This window comes from Rosa rugosa, chromosome 3, assembly GCF_958449725.1.
Source record: "Rosa rugosa chromosome 3, drRosRugo1.1, whole genome shotgun sequence".
Lineage (NCBI taxonomy): Eukaryota > Viridiplantae > Streptophyta > Magnoliopsida > Rosales > Rosaceae > Rosa > Rosa rugosa.
The window spans coordinates 12,170,145-12,189,189 of NC_084822.1; the positions used below are offsets into that span (position 1 = coordinate 12,170,145).

The following is a 19,045-nucleotide window of genomic DNA, read 5'->3' on the forward strand; positions in this document are numbered from 1 at the left end:
ACTCTCCACTTCGATGAAACCAAAGTCTCTGGTTCTCTTTCTCCACCCAAAATTCAGGTCTTCTCGTCTCCAAATACTAGAAACTCATCTCAGGTTGCACGATTGTTGCAACCGAAGCTTTCTTTTTTCCTTTCTGTCATGAAAATTGTAGCTCTCTTATGGTACCGACCTCCCTTGGAGTTTTCGCGGCAAAAGTTGGAGACTTGGAAGCACAGAAACACATCTAGAGTATGGGTTCTCTCCTTTCTGATGTGTTTGATTTCCAATTACAAAATTTAGGGTTTTTACCATATTTGGGACTTTTCTTCTTTTTGTTTCTGGGTTTCTTTTTTGTTTCGATTGTTGAAGTTATTCATTAATTTGTCTTATATATCTTAATTAGTTTTAGGCAACAATGAAAAGCATTCACCAAATTCATTAATAAATTCTATTTGATGAATTGGTAATAAGGTTGGTATACTACGGTAGCCATTGCCAAGGCCAAGACTACACTAGTGGCCAAGGAGAACTGTACGGCAAATTATCTTTTGCATCCCCCTAATTATTTGAATTGAAGTCAATTTCTTTCATCTTCTCTTTTGGATTTATTATTCTCAATTGTATTGATGGTAACTGTTATGATATGACTATCTCAATGAATGATCAAAACATATTGAAATATGAGTCAATTATATTTGTCATCTCATTTGTGATGTTTCATCCACTCATACGTTCTTTCATGCATTAGCTAGAATTGACGGAAATATGAGATGGAGGACCTCACCACTGAAGACCAGTCTCAGAAATTGGGATATTCCCTGTTGGAATTCTGACTTGGATACACATTTACGCAAGCGTACGTATCATTGTCAAGATAGGGAAATATTATGCCCAAAGTTATCGTACCACGGAGATTAGTGGCTAACCCACAATCCTTGGGTGGTCGGAACTAAAGTCACTAAGCAAACAAAAGCAAAAGAAAAAGAAAATAAATAAAAATGCTATTCTAAGGCACCAAGCCGTAGCAATGCTCGGCTTTGGTTTTCACCAAAGCCTAATCAAAACTAAGAGCCTAGTGATGACTATTTACAATGAGATAGAAATTGTCATTCAAAATTGTGATTGTAATTTTCTAAAAGATTAAGTCAAAAACTAAATTAACAAAAACAATTAAAAACAAAGAAAAAAAATAAAAGAGAGATAGATTTGGGTACTAGGGATCACTCTATAGATTTCAATGCAACGAACACATTTCAAGCAAACAAATAATATATCTTCATGAGAACCAAATCCCGTACTTAATGCCGGTCAAGGCCACTAAGCCGAATTTCCTTAAGTGTATTCACATTTTCGGTTAGGACAAATATGAACTCTCTAACTCAGGAATTAGTACTTTATCAGGGCTACCAAAACATGAACTAAAGGCGTAGAGCTCTAGAAATTAGGGATTTAAGCATGCAATAGTTACAACCTAAAATGTAACGATTACTTAGTTCTCTACCTAATGCCGGTTAAGGCCACTAAGTCAATTTCTCTTATTTGGTATCCATTCTTCCGGTTAAGGCAAGAATGAACTCTCTAACCCTAATCATTATGCCTTGTTAGGGCCACAACGTCTAGGATTAAAGGCGAAGGGCACAAGAAAATAGAAACTTAAGCAATCATTCATTCTCGATTAAGCACTACTTGACACACCACACTAATTACATGAAGCTAGTGAACAAAAGAACCACCAATTGTATCACACATCACAAATCTCAACACATAACAAAGAGAGTGTTTAATTCCCTAAATTCATGCATCAAGAATCAATTGACATAGTAATTAGAGTGCACCCATATGAAAATACGTTATTTATCACTTGAAAAATATGTCAATTACATCAAAATTGAGCTAGAGTTAGAAACCCTAGCTCTCAAAAAGTAACTACTCACAACTCATATTCATGAACATCAAAATTACAAAATTCAAATAGCAAAGAGTAGAGAAGTGTGGGAGAAAACAAGGATAATCACAAATAGCTATGAAGCTAGCATGACTAGCCTTGAATTACAACCCCACAAAATACCCAAATCTTGAATCTTGTAGAAATTGAACCCGTTAATGGATCCTTGAAGCTTTGTGTGAGTAGTCCTTGAAATCTCAAAAGAAATTATAAAGAAAAGAGGAAAAATAGAGGGGAAGGAGGGAGAGGGCAGCAGCCCTCCTCAAAGTTTGCTGTGCGGCGCTACTGTTGAAGGGATGTAAAAATGCCTCTATATAATTAGGTCGTGGTCTATATATAGTATGAAGAGAAAAATGATGTGTGGCTGTGCAGAAGAGGAGAAAGAATGGATAGGGGCACGTGTCACCATTTTGTGGTAAAGTGACCAAAGAAGAAGAAACAAGTTGCACGTGCATGCCTGGGAATAGAGAGAAAGACAAAAATATTTGAGATTAATTATAGCTTAATTAAAGCTATAGCCATGCAGCTCCGTTGTAATCAAATCAATATGGTTTAATTAATATCTAATCAAACCATTGTTCCATTCTCCAATTAAGCCCATGCTTAATTAATTTAATTCAATCTGCCTTCATTTCTTTCTCTCTCTCATTTGTTGGACGAAGGTGACTCATGGTTGACCAATTGACCGGTCGCCTACTTGTCAAAAACTCAAATTTGCTCTAATTTCGCACGATTTTCTTTCGGTTTCTGCAACCCGCTTATTTTCTACATAATAAATAAAAATGGATTAATTACATAATAATTGACTTGAGGATTAACTTATTTCTAGTGTTTTAGATACAATTACATGCATAAAAATGCGTGTAATCAAATTCTGATCCTATTTTCCACCACTCATTGAATTCTAATCCTATTATCCACCTATGAATAATGTGGTAGCTAGTTTTACAGTCAGGTATCATAAAGTTCATGAAGCAAGATTAAATCCTTCACTTCAGCACTCTAAATGATTACATGTCTGAAAGGTGATCTGGGAGATCCAGGCTTGCCAAAATACACTTCTTTGTTTAATTGGTTAGTTGTTTTATTGTTCTTTTTATACCAGATACCACAATTGGGAATTTTCCTTCTTTTTTTTTTATCCCGTTTCTACTAGTGACTCTGGTTTACTCTTAATGTTGCAGCATTGCTGGCATATGCCTCATGTTTACTGGGAACTCGTTTTTTCTGTGGGCTAAAAGGAAAGGAAGGTTCCCTCGACTGTTTATGACTTTGCAAAGGAATTTGATGCAGAGAGGCATATTCATAGTTAGACGAATGTTGGAAGGAATGAAATCATTACATGAATGTTGTATTATATATCCAGCAGGGATTCCATTATAAAAGGCTTTAGTTAATGTTAATTTTGAGTACTGGTCTTGTTCTGGTGGTTTGATGAAATGAAACTATGTTTATCTTATTGGTCCCTATCTTTTTAATTCAATCCCATTCCCTTGTTGGTGTTTATGGTTAAATTTCCTGAAGTTCATCTTGAGTTGGAACTAATTGAATCTTTCTAGCTTCAACTATGTATGTAAAAATGATCTAGATGAGTTGGGAGACTTGATTTTGTCACTACTAGAGAGAAAGGTTGGTTGTATCAGCTTTGCTTTGGAAGCATTTTGTTTTGTTGGTTGTGGTTGTTGTCTACTTTAGCAACAGAATTGAACTTCTGATTTGAACTTCTTGTGATTTATTGGAACATATTAAGTCATTTTACTTCAGATTGGAACATTTTGAGATTTATTGAACTTCTGATTTGAACTTCTTGTGATTTATTGCATATTAAGTCATTTTGCTCAATATTTGAACTTCTGATGCCATGGTTTTGAGTTTAACATTGCATATTAAGTCATTTTGCTCCATATTTTTTTTTCCAGATTTTGAGTCTAACATTGCATATTAAGTCATTTTGCTCCAGATGGGAACATTTTGAGTCTAACATTGCATATTAAGTCATTTCACTCCTCATTTTATGGAATCATTACAAATCAGCAACTTTTGAGTATCCACAATTGAAACCATTACATAATGAATTGACTATGATCCTCACTCTGCCATATAATCTTGAAATGATCCAAAATGTCTTCCCAAACCTGCAGAATCAAAGAGACCACAAAATTGTCTTGCCATAAACTGATCAGTGCATCCAAAACCTGCAGAATCAAACAGACCTCAAACCTACTGCAGACTGATCAGTGCATCCAAAACTTGCAGAATGAAACAGACTCAATAAACTAAAAACCAAACTTGTAAATGAAGATCACAATAGCTGTTTCTCACCAAACTGAAAACGAATCACAATAGCTATTTCTCAACAAAATCAAAACCAGTCACAGTAGCTATTTCTCAACAAACTCAAAACCAATCAACAAATACTATTTCTGAACAAATCAAACACTACCACTGTAGCTATTTCTCAACAAACTCAAAACCAATCACAGTAGCTATTTCTCAACAAATCAAACACAAGCACAGTAGCTATTTCTCAACAAACTCAAAACCAATCACAATAGCTATTTCTCAACAAATCAAACACACCACAAAATCCATATCCCTTAAACTGACCAAATCAGATGCAAAATCTAAAAAGTACCAAATACAGAAAACTCAAAGCTTACCTTAGAGCGCATGTTTTCTGGTAGTGAACTGATCTGTTTGAGACATTATTCTGCCAAATGAGATGATGAAGAACTATCCTCATCCATACTAGTGGAACTTGAATCCCCATCTTCATCAATAGCAGATCTACATAAATACGCAAAAATAAAGTGATAAATATCAATCGATAAAAACGTTGCCATAAATAATAATATCAAACACATGTATCTTACCTTCCATGAAGTGTTGGACAATTTCTTTTGGCAATGGCTACTGTAGTATACCAACCTTATTACCAATTCATCAAATAGAATTTATTAATGAATTTGGTGAATGCTTTTCATTGTTGCCTAAAACTAATTAAGATATATAAGACAAATTAATGAATAACTTCAACAATCGAAACAAAAAAGAAACCCAGAAACAGAAAGAAGAAAAGTCCCAAATATGGTAAAAACCCTAAATTTTGTAATTGGAAATCAAACACATCAGAAAAGAGAGAACCCATACTCTAGATGTGTTTCTGTGCTTCCAAGTCTCCAGCTTTTGTTGCGAAAACTCCAAGGGAGGTCGGTACCATAAGAGAGCTACAATTTTCATGACAGAAAGGAAAAAAGAAAGCTTCGGTTGCAACAATCGTGCAACCTGAGATGAGTTTCTAGTATTTGGAGACGAGAAGACCTGGATTTTGGGTGGAGAAAGAGAACCAGAGACTTTGGTTTCATCGAAGTGGAGAGTCTACAGTTCGTTTTTGTCTTCGTACTTCGACCCGCGATGGTTTCAATTGTGGAAGAGATTGATCTGAGCCGTTGCTTTTCATTTAAAGCAATGGACGGCTGTGCTTGACCCATCCGCAACTTAACTATAGCAAGGACGTCCTCTTTGGAACCTTGCTCTGTGTGTGTGTGTGTATATATATATATATATTATTAAAGTATTAGGCTAAGTGGGGTTATATATGTTAACATTTTGTCTCCTATCTTTATTGGTCATCAATGAAGTATATTGTGCACAAAATCTGAGTAGGCGCGTAAGCCCCCTCTTGCCCCTACCTCAGTCCGCCAGTGTCCGTAAGCCCATATACATTTTTAGAGTTGTCTATCTTATAGTGATTTAGGTAAGTAAACATGGTTAACTCCTAAACTCCAATTTTGTTCTGTACGTTAATCCTTACTCTACCATAGATAAAGACGCAGATATAGTTAAAAACCATTGTGGATCAGTACCCTACCATATGATAAAGATAGAACTCAATAATGGAAATTATCCTACATGCAATAATGGATAAAAAAAAGTTGATCTGCACTTTGCAGAGATACCATTACCAAATCTAGACAATTATAGATGTTGGGCAAGAGGTTAATAATGCGGTGATTTCGATGTTAACTCAATCTGAAATCCGTCTTGATTTGAATTACACCTATGTAGCTCTTATTCCAAAGTTCAAGGAAGTTGTGTCTATGTCTCATCTTCGACCAATTGCTTTATGCAATGTCATTTATAAAATAACATCAAAGGTTATTGCTAATAGACTCAAGAGCTTTTTGCTAGATATTATTTCCCCCCATCAAAGTGCTTTTGTTCATAATCGACTGATTTTTGATAATACTCTGGTAGCGTCAGAACTAGCTCATTACATGCACAAGTTGAGACATGGCTAAGAAGGCTTCTTGGCTCTTAAACTGGATATTAGTATAGCCTACGACAGATTGGAGTGGGGATTCTTGCAGCGTATCATTTAAAATGGGGTTTGCTGAGCAATAGGTGGATCTCATTCTGTCCTGTCTTTCTACGGTACGCTATTCTTTTCTTGTTAATGGCACACCTAGAGGTTATGTTACACCGCAGTGGGGATTGAGGCAAGGAGATCCCTTGTCTCCCTATTTATTCTTATTATGTGCAGAAGGACTCTCTGCCCTTATATTGCATGCGGTGTCTACTGATCAATGGCTGGGGTTACGTATTTATGATATTGCTCCTACTATTAGTCATCTCTTGTTTGCTGATGATAGGATGCTCTATTTGAATGCTTGTAATACCTTGCAAATTTGTGACACAAACTATATGATTAGTTAAGATGAAATTTTTGAGATTAATTCGATAATCATTAAGGGTGCCTAGCACAAAATTTTTCTGAAATTTTCATGAGTGATAATGTCCAATTTGAGGACTGGGTAAGTTGGTATTAAAGTTCCTATCGAGACGAGTCTGTGGAAATTTACGTGAAATTTTTCGGATATACAAGCTATTTATTATTAAAATTTATTTGAAATAAAGGGAATTTAAGTGGTTGAATCTGGATCGTTGTCTATCACCGCTTAATCTTGACCATTGAAATTAAGTATATATAAGTTGAGACCAGCTGAGTAAGGGGGGAGAAGCTTCTTCTCGCTTCGTGAACATACGCACAGTCTCAACTCTATCCACTCACCGACTCACCGACGCCGCCCAAAAACCAATACTATTAATCTCTCTGATTATCATGCGTGAAGGAAGGAGGGAATAGAAAAAAAAAGGACGGAGAAAGACTTGGTCTCTCGGGAACCCTCGAGAAATTCCCCTCTCTCTCTTCTCTTGCAATTTATCATGCCAAGACTGGCATCACCATGTTTGATTCTCGTGAAGAACTCATTAGCTAAGCCATGGTTTGATGAGGAAACGTTGAGGTACACACTCCCTCCTTTTCAACTAGAAGGAAGGCAAGAGCAACGGCTCTGTTAAATTCCCCTGATCAAAGGTAAACTTGTTGAAATTCTAGTAATTTCAATTCGGGTACGGGGTGTTACAATGCTTTACCTCAAGATTGTCTTTTGATTCGAAATTTGCTGAATATTTATGAAAGAGCTTCTGGGCAGCAAGTGAATTTACAGAAGAGTAATGTTGTCTTCAGTGGAAGTGTTTTGCCACATATGAGGGTCAGTATGGCCCAGATTCTGGAAGTTCAGGTGGTGGATAAGCATGAAAAGTATTTAGGGATTCCGACCCTTGTTGGCAGGTCTAGAATTGATACATTTGCCTATATTAAAGATAACTTGTCCAAAAAATTGACAGGTTGGAGATCTAAATTACTCAGTGTTGCAGGCAGAGAAATTCTAATCAAAGTGGTAGCTCAGGCTGTACCGTAGTACACAATGAATTGCTATTTGCTCCCTCAGAATCTCATTCAGAAACTTCACCAGCTGTGTGTCCAATTCTGGTGGGGAAGTACGGAAGAGAAGAAGGCTCTGCATTGGAGGGCTTGGGATGAGCTTTGTAAACCCAAAAGTATGGGAGGTATGGGTTTTCGACATCTTTTTGTCTTCAATTTGGCGATGTTAGCTAAGCAAGGGTGGCAGCTGCTTCGAAGCCCTGATTCTTTGATTGGCCAACTTTTCAAGCTCTATATTTTCCCCTAGTACTTTATGGGAAGCTACATTAGGCACACAACCTTCATACGCTTGGCAGAGTATCTTACAGGGTCGTCACATTCTTAAAGATGGTATTAAACGACATATTGGTAATGGTTTGACCACTAATATATGGCTGGACCCATGACTAATGGATGAGGATTTGAGAACTTTCTTCTCGGACAGAGTGTCTACTATAGTTGATCTTCTTAGTTTTCCAGGTGTGTGGAATTCTCCATTATTATCTGAGCTGTTTCCCGCTCATATTGTTCAGGAGATCCTCTCTATTCCCCTTTGTCCCTGGAATCATGAGGATAGGTGGATTTGGGCTAGCGATAAAAGAGGTCGGTTCACGGTTAAATCAGCCTATCATATTGCTCGAGATCGGATTCTTGAGGATTTAACCACACCTAACCCAAGTGCTGCCCAAGTGCTGCACTTTGGCGTCAGTTGTGGAAAGCACCAGTCCCAGGTAGTGTAAAGATTTGTGCATGGAAAGCAGCCTCCAATGTTCTTCCTACTTGGAGTAGGCTTAGTGAACGTGATATTGATTTAGATACCCAATGCCCACTCTGTGATGAAGAAATAGAGAATCCTCTGCATGCGGTTCGAGATTGTCCCCATGCTACTAGTTTGATTCAGGGTGCCAACCTCCCATTATTCTCGGCCCCTACAAGTGTTGCAGACTGGCTTTTGTTGGCCTCTTCGTCAAGTCCTCAGATTTTGCCTATTTCTTGATGATTTTGTGGGCTACTTGGAGAAATAGAAATGCTAAGGTTTGGGAGGGTGATTTTAAGCAAGTGTCACAGATTGTTCCAATGACTTTGGGTTAGTTGGAAGATTATAAAGCTACTCATTATTCTACACAGTCGGGTTTGGCTGCTAGGTCGGTTCCCAAGTGGAAGAAACCTCCAATGGGCTTCGTAAAACTGAATGTTGATGCTGCCTTTGATCAAGCTTCTGGTCACTCGGGGTTAGGTGGGGTGTTTAGAGAACATGACGGGGCTTTTCTTCATGGGTTTCGGCACTCCATCACAATGGTTCAATCAGCTTGTCATGCGGAGCTGCTAGCTCTGGTTCTAGGGGTGTAGCTGGCTATTGAGAATAATCTTGCTCCATTGATTGTGGAGACGGATTGCTTGGATCTGGTGTCACCATTAGCGTCTGCTGCACTAGATTGGTCGGAACTCGGATTCTTGCTAGAAGATTTGCGAGCTTTGTTGCATAAGGCTTTGGAAGCTCGTGTACTCAAGGTTGGAAGACAGGCTAATGGTGTGGCTCACGTCTTGGCTCAGGAAGCCAAGAATGATGATTTTTAGATAGATTTATTTTCATATATTCCTCTGTATGTGGAAGTTATATTAATCTCCGATTGTAATGATTCTCAATCAATGAATTAGTCTTTCATTCCCCTAAAAAAAAAAAGTTACTAAGTATTTAAAATAGTATTATTAAATAATGGTATACCTAATTTTGTACCACAAAATTATAATAGCATAAGAATTATTTGGTGTGCAGAATGAAGTTATGGAAGATGGGTCCAAGAAGTTCAATGAACATATTCCTACTTTTAGAGCACAATGTTTTTTGTAGTAAATTTGTAATTGTCGTTAAAATGTTATGAATGCATATGAAACAGATAATAACCAAATGATGTGGTAACTGGGATGGTTGAGCTTCTATCATTGCCTTTGGGTGAGCAAGGTTCAAATCTTCGTCTTTGCCAAAAAAAAAAAGGTTCAAATCTTCGTAAGTGACGATAGTACAGGGCTCCCCAAGAAAACAAAAATTTAGGTGATTTTTTCTATTGTTTGATATCCTTGGCAGGGAGTGATGAGGAGAACCTCTAGAGTGGATCTGATGATCCATCATATGCATCTGTACTAATTTATCTAGGGGTGCGGATCCTCTCCTGATCTTTTATTTGCCTAATCTACCTAAGCTTTGAAGAAGATCAAGACACGTGTCGATATTGAATCTAGTTGCCTACAACTAGTTCATGCCTTGTTTTTTCCTTTCATTCCCCATCTGTCTCTTGTCTTTCTCTTAGGCCTGGCCCTGGTACGGTTACCGGGTTTTTGTGGCTGAGCCGACTACCGACCGGAACATGTCGGTTAGCTGAAATGCAGTACCACTACCGTACCAAAACAATTGGTACCGAAACTGTCGGTTACCGAATTTTCGGTTGGTACAATTTCGGTTAAGGCCCAACCGAATTGGATGAATGGGCCTACTATTGATTGGTATTTTTTCAGCCCAATTATTCATTCTTGCCTGTTTTAAGCCCAATTTTTCTGATCAGTTTTTACCACATGCCTAATACTGAATACTCAACTCTTTCAGCAATTTTCTGAATAATACCTCTTCATCAAGTCTATTCCTCACCTTCTTATGGAGATGTGAGTTCTTGACTTGATGTTTTCCTCTTTCAGACTTTCTCCAATAATTAAAAATGTTCCAGTTCTACATGACAATTTACAAGTTCACAAATCATATGCAACTGATTTCTGAGTCTAAAACTACTTAAATATTACATAACTTCAAATAGGAACTAGAAATCTTGAAATAAACAAAAATCTGCATATGGTTTGAACTGGAGGTTTGCACTGCAGCATATCCAAATCTTCAAGTAGACTCCAATCCCTTAACAAAAAAAAAAAAAACCCAGCAACTATATCTTCGGACTGATGCTTGCACTTTGCAGCATCCAAATCTTCAAGCAGCAGTTGTTGTAGAAGAGTTAGCACCTCCCAAATGTAGCCTAGCAGTTTCTGCAAAGTAAAAATCACACAAATAGAAATAAAAATAGCCAAGTCAATAATCAGTATAGTCATAAGTTGATTAATTTACAGAGAATTTATTGAATATTCAGATTAATTAACCACATAAAAAGAAAGTAAAGACAATCCTCAACTCAGGGTAACAATCTTGACGAACAACTGTCTGATTGTTTGTATTCACATACACCTCACACGAAGCTCTTCCCTGATCAAATTGATGATCACAGTTAGAAAATATCAAAACGAAGAAGTAAACCACACCAAAATCACATCACACACAAACTCATCTCACCCTTACTCAACTGCAACATTTCACATGCACCTTATATCAATCAATACATCCATTAGCAGACAGCAATAGATACTTAATTTGTTAGTTATGTGCTTCGTCATTTCTACTTTCTCTATTCTTTCTGCATAAATATCTTACTTCCACAAGCCGCAGCAATGCAATCATCTTTTTTCTCAGACAAATTAGATAAGACTATGAGAAGATAGATTTTACCTAATTCGTTGTGCGAAGGACCATCTTTTCAACACCTTATAAGCCTCTGAGCCACCACTTGAACCAAGGAACTGATCTAGGATTTTTTAGGGTTTTCGAAAAATTTGGGGATTTCGAAAATCAAATGATACGGGTTGAAATTTATGTTATTGACGTTTGCATCTTGCTTAGATTGAGGCTTTGGGATTGGGAATCAACAAATTGGGGCTGGGTTCTGAGAGAAAGAGAGGATGAGAGAATGCTAGAATGGTGTCGCGAGAGAGGGAGAGAGAGTGAGGGTCGAGAGGCTGCTTTCGGGAATGAGATCCCTAACTGACCCCCTTAGGGTTTTCTCACTTTCAACTCAGATCCAACTGCTCAAACTCATTGTTGATATACATCAACGGTTAATAACTCACCTACTAATAAAAATAATAAAAAAATAGTTAAAATCTATTTTATTCGGTCGGTTCGGCATTGCCGAACCTCATCTATTTGCTATACCGCTACCGAGCCGACTATCAACATTCGGTACGGCATTACCGCACCGCACCTCCTGCTGCCGTTTTTGTCGGCGCCGACTCCTCTGGTTCGGCCGGTTTCCGGTTGGTTCCGGCAGGTTCGGCATTTCAAGCCACCCCTACTTTCTCTCTCCTTTGTAGTGATGACTCTTTCAATTCATCTTCATGGAAAACCATCAGTGATTAACCCAAGAAAAGCAAGAATAGATCCAAAATTCGAGAGATGAAGAACAAGCCCAGTAAAGAGGATATAATCAACCAAAATAATTGAAGGAGCTCGAATCTTGGACTGGACCAAAACTCATCCAAGAAGCAGCGCATCATGCATCAGCGTGAGCCATGGAGACTCTAATGCCATCAAACCCAGAAGAAACACAATTGATTGTATACTAGTTCATTCAACACCCTTTACAACACTCTCAAGTAGGTTTCGATGATGTTTTAGAGAAGTGGCAGTGGTGATTGTGCTCATTTTTGAGATTCCATTTTGAAGTTATTGATTTCATTGATATTGCATTCAGATTCATAGATGAACCCAGGTCCTCTACTTAAGAACAGGGGTGAGTGATAGAATATGTGCCTGAGATTTTGGGTACGGAGGAAAAGAAGAACAGAGGGAGGAAAAGAAGAACCAAAGTGAGGAAATGCGAAAATTCTTCAGTGCACGGTGGTGGAACTACACATACAACCTTGATAGACACGTGGTTCAATCTGAGACGTACAATACGTGGGGTCAGTACTTAAGTCATCTGGGCCATTGATTAAAATGACTTTTCTTTTGACAGTCAACGTGGACTGTTAACAAAAAATAGATTGTGCTCTCTGCAGGTAAAAAATTTTAGATGGTAAAAAACAAAGAGGTAAATGGAAAGAATTGTGCGGCAATCCGACCCTGTTGCTGAGACCCTGAGAAGTGAGTATGAATGTACTCTATTGCGACCAGATGGCGTTGAATTCCGGAGGGTTGGCTTATCGATTCTGGTTCTTGTGCCTCTTGGTCTTCTTTGGTTTTGGAAGTCGGAGCGATTCTGAAAGTTGGGAAGAATAGAAGGATGGATCAAATTCTCTCTCTCTCTCTCTCTCTCTCTTCGTCTTCCTCGCTCGTGCTAAAGTGGACGGTGGGAATCCATTGATCTGTCAAGTGGTGGACGACGACAATGAAGGCCACCACCACGGTCACGACGGCGAACGGATGCACAGGGATCAACCAGGGTCGGATCCCAGCTCTGAAGACCAAGCTGCCATAAATCGGAGTCAGGAACTCCGCCGACGACAATGAAGTTGGGGAGGACAGAGCCGAGAAGAGGGTCGATGTGCAAGAAGTGGAGATCGCTTGAGGATTCTGGAGGAAGCATGAGAGGGAGAGAGGGTCGAAGGCCAATCACTGTTGTTCTCGGAGAGAGAGGGTCCAAATCCAATTTGATGGTTTGGTTATGGTCAAACTTTGTTTTACTGCGTTCTCAGTTTTTGGTCGTCCACGATTTTCTTGTTCACTGACGCCGCCCATCAATGTTGGTATCACGTGTGCTGCACATGGCCGTGTACGTACACGACCGTGCACTGAAGACTCTCCGGAGGAAATGAAGTGTAGAGAGAAGAAATAGGGTTGGAAAAAGACAAAATAATACTTAATTAAAAATAAGGGACAAAAATCATGTGAGTTTGTTGTAGAGTTGTAGACTATTGGATCTCATAATAGCCATGTGGCATTACGTCATTAAAAACTTAGGTAGGTTAGGTAGATTGTTGGGTTAGGAGAGGATCCAAGTCCTTTATCTACACTTGTAAACACTATCAGAAAATATATACATTACACTTGATCAAGCTTGATTTCTGCGAGGAGCAAATATGTCGTCGGAGCTGTTTGGTAAGTTGGAGACTGAAGTTGAAATCAACGCTCCGGCTGCCAAGTACCACGAACTCTTCACGCGCCGGCCACACCATCTTTCCAATATCAGTCCCGATAAAATTCAGAGTTGTGAGTTACTTGAAGGTCAATGGGGAGATCTGGGTTCGGTCATCTACTGGAATTATTGCTATGGTATGAACTTACGTTCCTAATTAATCATTTACGAATTTTAGTCTCAATTAATTTGGCCATATACATAGTCGATCATGTGTACAAGAACAATAATTAAAGATTCAAAATCATCTAGTCATTTAGTATAGTAATTATACTGGAAATATTGTTTTCAGCTATTGGTTCGATCAGGTATCTATTTGTTCGCATGTTTAGGGATTTCTTTTGTTTTATGATTGTGTCAAATTTATCTTTACTCTCTCTCGTACATAATTAAACGACGGGATAGAGCACAGTGGCAGGTTGAGATATATAAAATGATCATATTTAGAAAAGAAGAAGGAAGAAAATTCCTCAATATTGGAAGGGGACTGTGTTAATTACTGTAAATATTGGTCTTAATTTTGGTGAAATTAATCTGCACAGATGGGAAAACTACGGTGGCTACAGACTTGATTGAAGCCGTTGACGACGAAAAGAATTCTGTGACCTTCAAAGTCATTGATGGACCTCTTCTGGAGCACTGCAAGAGCTTCAGGCTCATTGTCGAAGCTACTCCGAAAGGTGATCGGAACAGCTTGGTTCATCTGATTGTGGAATATGAAAAGCTTCACGACCAAGTTTCAGACCCGCATAGCTTGCTCCAGTTTGTAGCTGATCTCTCCAAAGATATGGGTGCTCACCTCAGTACTCAACCATAAGCAAACACTTGCATGTACAATGAAATAAGGAATCTGGGTGCTGCCGTAGTTTACTAGCTGCATAATAAAATTAAGACTTGGAGCTAGCTAGTCATGTCCTTCTGTGTCTGTTTCTCATCACAGATCACTGACTACTGTGTATCTCTATATCATGTTTTGAAAATTGGAACTTCTGTCCCTTTTATAATGTGTTTTAGTTCACTTATTTATAAGGCTGGATTGCATTAATAATCATCCTAGACAATGTTTTCAAACACCCGGGCCGTCGACGGATGCCTTCGACATCTGGCCGGTAGGGTGCTAGTTATTAATCATCGGTTCACCACCGCTTCTTTGACAAATGAGATCGACCTTTGTTTTGATATATTAATTATTGATTCTAAATGTAGCGCAAAGTTGTGCGTATCAAGTTAAGGTATGATTTGAATTTTTACTAAAAAAATGACTAATTGCACATGAATTTTCAATTTTCAAATATAATCTATGCCACACTATGTGGATAGTAAACAATTAACTCTAAACTTAAAAATTTCTTTCCACCTTAAAATGTAGATCGAAAATTGATTGATCAAGATACCTATGTGGGTTGGTTCAGTTGGTATGACTTCGGTACTTTGAAAAATGGAGATATCTCCATTCATTGACCACATTATTCTTTGCCTGTTTATCTCGCAACCGCAGTTTCATGTTGTAGTAGCAGTATACAAGCTTTTCCAACTTCTGATATGTCAAACGGTTCCTTTGCTTGGTATGAATAATAGCAAATGTACTCCAATTTCTCTCACACGCAGAAGAAGAAGCCGTTTGTGCCAAAATACGCATTGCAATTTTCTGCATGTTTGGTGCAGAATACCCACATTATGCCCACCAATCAGCTGTAAAGCTACTACAATGAGTTACTGCTATAGTAGATCAACATTTTGTATTAAAGAAATTATATGTGTGTGTGTGTGTGTGTGTTTTAATGTATACATATACCACAAACCTGTTTTTCTGGTTTCTCTTGTTTTTCTTGCTATGGTTGACCCAAATGATTCCTTTACATCTCTAAAGCATACAATCTGCATTAACCATTTGAAAATTGGTCATTTATAATCCCAAACTTTTTTAAGGTTGTCATCAATAAGAAGTTACCTCATCCACAAACGTATTTGCAATTTCTCCATTTATGTTAAATTGTTCGACAACTGTTGCCAGAGAGTTTGTGAAACGTGTGCTATAACCAACATCAGGTCGATAATGAAAATTTGGGTTTAAGAAATGTGCTACAAACAAGAAACCAAAAAGTTATATAGTATAGATCTTCATCTAACTAAGTAATTATCAAGATACAAAAGTATTTCGAGATAGAGAAATAATATCTGCTGCATGCAATGGTTGACTTAATGTGTTATCCCATCGATTATTGATGATTTTAAGCACCCATTTCTTTCCTCTCATCTGTGATATTTGTTGTTTCACTCTTTCAAACATATCATATAATATGGGCATGGTTGGCTGAATTTCTGTGTCAACAATTCGAAGAATCTCATACAATGGCTTATAAATTTTATGGACTGCTTCCATGCCGTCCCAAAATGTCCCATCGAGGATTCTTTTTCTATCATTTTGTCATCTCTGGTCCTACTCGCTGCATTCTCATTCCATGCGCTACTTGTAAACAATTTTCTCAAATCAGATTTCTTCTTCAAGATACTGTCAATGGCAATGTGATTTGTCGCAAATCGAGTTTTACCCGGTCGAATCAAATCTCCCTTCGTGATGCTCCTCATTTCAGCCAGTACCCAACCATGATTGTAGATGTAGTTAGTTACACTTTGAGCCCATATGACGACAGTGGAAACAGTCTCTTGCTTCCCGATATCTTCAAATATCAAATCAATGCAATGGGCAGCACACGGGATCCAGAACTGTCACGCCCCGAATTTTAAATACAATTAAAATCCGAAACATGAATTATACAACTTAATAGAATAAACGTCCTGAATTTTTTTCTCACAAACAACCACACTTCACACCTCTCAATATTACAATAAATCAAATCCTCAAGTTAATTATTACAACACACTCTCACCAAATCAAATTGTAAGGCTCAATGAGCTTAACTCACCTCACTATTACAAATGCTGTAAAACTATAACAAATACTCTAACCCGCTCGATCACCGCCCTGATTCTCCTGACCTGCAGGATTACCCGCTACACCGTTTGAATAGTGTACCGGGATTGCAACAATACAAACCCGGTAAGCTTTTTGCAAAGCTCGTATGAGTAAATGAAAGGATTGCACGATTTAAAGTAACCAAATCAACTCATGCATAAATTTAACTCAAGTATTTTCTTTGCATAATAATTGAAGTGTACAATGTCACTTCAAGCATCAATCAACTCACATCTCAACATGACTACTCAAAAACAAACAACTGTTTACTCAATATATACTCACAGGCTTATGATTTATTTATATAAATCATCCCATGCAGTATATTATACTTACAGGCTTATGATTAATTAGATTAATCACCCCATTCATATATCATACTTACAGGCTTATGATTAATTATATTAATCACCCCATTCAGTATGTCATGTCATACCCAAGGGCATATGATAACTCGTTTATCCCCCAAGCAGTATGATGGCAGACAGACTAGAGCTCTAACTGTATCGTAAAGTGTCACCTGGGCCAAGGTTCACCTTACGAATGACTGCTTTTCTCAATTCACTCGACTCCTCATTTAATTCATCTCAACGACTCAACTATCGCACTTTACTCAATTACCCATTATCATAGACAACACAACATCTAAGATAAATCACATATTCCAAGGGTAATGCTCAAAATATAACTCAGTAAATCACACCATCCAATATATATTCCACGTAAATATATATATACGTAGTCACCCACACAAGAGTGACCACTAATACCAACTATAGTTCACATGCAATAAAATCTAGAAATTCATTTTTATAGTTTAAATACATTTTACTTACCTATGGACCGTAGTCGATCAAGTCCATATAATTTAAAACAAATATTTATTTTCGTAAAACAATTTCCACAATTTCTCAATTAAATAAAATCACCGAATTTCGGTTCGTGAATGAACCATGTGCGATTTACTCACCTCGATATTCCCGCTGCGTCTTCAATTCAACACAATACACACCGAAATCGTTCACCCAAGGGAGACCGTCAATCACCTAATCACACATGACCTTAACTTAGCCAATAGCTCAAAAACATACTCAAACGACAATCCAACGGTCGGATCGAAATTAAATGATGATCCAACGGTCAGATCCTCACGGATCGCCTTTAGGATCACCCCCCAAAAATCATCACGAAGATCCAACGGTCAGATCTTCCTGAATCGTCCTTACTAACATCTTCACAAATTTATACAAAAATCCGACGGACGGATTCTCACGAATCGCCTCCCTAATCACCGTTTTGCATTTATACGAAGATCCAACGGTCGGATCTTCGCCCATGACCACACAAAGCCACTGGGACAGTCATAAGATCATCGTATCAAAACTACAAGTCCATCTGACGGTCCTAACTTCACATATCACAAATCTAACGATCGAAATCGATCGAAACTTAAAAATTCATAACTTCATCATACGATATCCAAAAATTATGAATTATATATGCAAACGATCGTATCGACACGTAGAACACAAAAATGGACAGAAACTGTCCTTGGGGTGTCCGGAGGTCGCCGGAAACCACCATCACAGTGGCGGCACAGCCACCCATCCGAAGTCAAAATTAGACAAAACTCCCAACATCAAAGTCCTTCAACTCAACTCCAATTTCACTTTTCATAACTACACCAAAGTCAGATTATAAGCCAAAAAGTAGAATTTTACCTCGCAAGTTTTGAAACCCGAAGAACCCTAGTTTCCCAATCTTCAAAATTCGATCACCCCGGATCAAATCGCTGCAAGCCTTCTTGGGGATAGCTTCTACTTCCTCTGGGCTAGAAAAGCCCTCAAAGAACTCGAGCTATAGTGGCCGGAGCTGGGAGAACCAAGGTGGCGAAGGAAGACGATTTCCAGCTCGGCTGTGCGGCTTCTCGGTCTTCTAGCGGCCACCACGATGGTTATCTCAAGTCGATGTCTTCTGGAAAGTTGTAGAAAACTTCACGGTGAGAAAAATTGCTTTTGGAATCAGGTCGATCGGAGGCCTGTAGAGGAAGATATGGCCAGACAAAGTAGAGCCCAGAAAAAGTGGGGAAGAGCGATTTCGTCTCCGACGAGGCTCTCTTCTCGACCTTGTAGAGCCTCATACAGCTCGTATTTCACTTCGATTTCTTCTACAAACTCGTAAAGGGGGTCGAGACCAGAAAAACCCACTTTGTTTCACATCAATCGGTGGCCGGATGAGGAAGAACGAAGGTGACGAAGGGAGGGGGTCGCGGCTGGGCTCGGGAGAGAAATGGGGAGAAATTTCTGGAGTTCCAGAAATTCTGTCCTCATTTGCAATATTCGGATTTTTTTTCATATTTATAGAAAATCCCAATTTTCAAATATTCGTAACTTATTCATACGAACTCCGAATATTACGTTCCATATGTC

At 38.3% G+C, this 19,045-nt stretch overlaps 2 protein-coding genes and 2 long non-coding RNA genes across 4 annotated transcripts; 3 read left to right on the top strand and 1 right to left on the bottom strand.

Moving 5' to 3' along the window:
- Window positions 1–2,864: 2,864 nt before the first annotated feature.
- On the top strand, window positions 2,865–3,389 carry LOC133736056 (uncharacterized). Its single transcript, XR_009859390.1, has 2 exons — window positions 2,865–2,998; window positions 3,109–3,389. It is a non-coding gene; the product is annotated as an uncharacterized LOC133736056 (long non-coding RNA).
- Window positions 3,390–8,101: 4,712 nt separating this feature from the next.
- LOC133737239 (uncharacterized) lies at window positions 8,102–9,269 on the top strand. Its single transcript, XM_062164842.1, has 3 exons — window positions 8,102–8,422; window positions 8,820–8,990; window positions 9,042–9,269. The coding sequence occupies exons 1-3, from the start codon at window positions 8,102–8,104 to the stop codon at window positions 9,267–9,269; spliced, it is 720 nt and encodes a 239-aa protein (XP_062020826.1).
- A 4,220-nt stretch (window positions 9,270–13,489) lies between these two features.
- On the top strand, window positions 13,490–14,657 carry LOC133738949 (MLP-like protein 43). Its single transcript, XM_062166643.1, has 2 exons — window positions 13,490–13,776; window positions 14,182–14,657. The coding sequence occupies exons 1-2, from the start codon at window positions 13,584–13,586 to the stop codon at window positions 14,454–14,456; spliced, it is 468 nt and encodes a 155-aa protein (XP_062022627.1). The 5' UTR covers window positions 13,490–13,583; the 3' UTR covers window positions 14,457–14,657.
- Window positions 14,658–16,425: 1,768 nt separating this feature from the next.
- Window positions 16,426–18,931, bottom strand: LOC133740929 (uncharacterized). Its single transcript, XR_009861523.1, has 3 exons — window positions 18,338–18,931; window positions 17,587–17,662; window positions 16,426–16,654 (listed from the first exon to the last, which is right to left on the bottom strand). It is a non-coding gene; the product is annotated as an uncharacterized LOC133740929 (long non-coding RNA).
- Window positions 18,932–19,045: the final 114 nt, after the last annotated feature.

Bases quoted from the DNA above. Each gene is read 5' to 3' on its own strand.
- LOC133737239 (XM_062164842.1), top strand. From the start codon at position 8,102: ATGGATGAGGATTTGAGAACTTTCTTCTCGGACAGAGTGTCTACTATA. The intron at 8,423-8,819 runs GTAGTGTAAAGA...TATTCTACACAG, and splicing joins GTGGAAAGCACCAGTCCCAG to TCGGGTTTGGCTGCTAGGTC. The intron at 8,991-9,041 runs GTTCAATCAGCT...CTAGGGGTGTAG, and splicing joins TTCGGCACTCCATCACAATG to CTGGCTATTGAGAATAATCT.
- LOC133738949 (XM_062166643.1), top strand. From the start codon at position 13,584: ATGTCGTCGGAGCTGTTTGGTAAGTTGGAGACTGAAGTTGAAATCAAC. The intron at 13,777-14,181 runs GTATGAACTTAC...TAATCTGCACAG, and splicing joins CTACTGGAATTATTGCTATG to ATGGGAAAACTACGGTGGCT.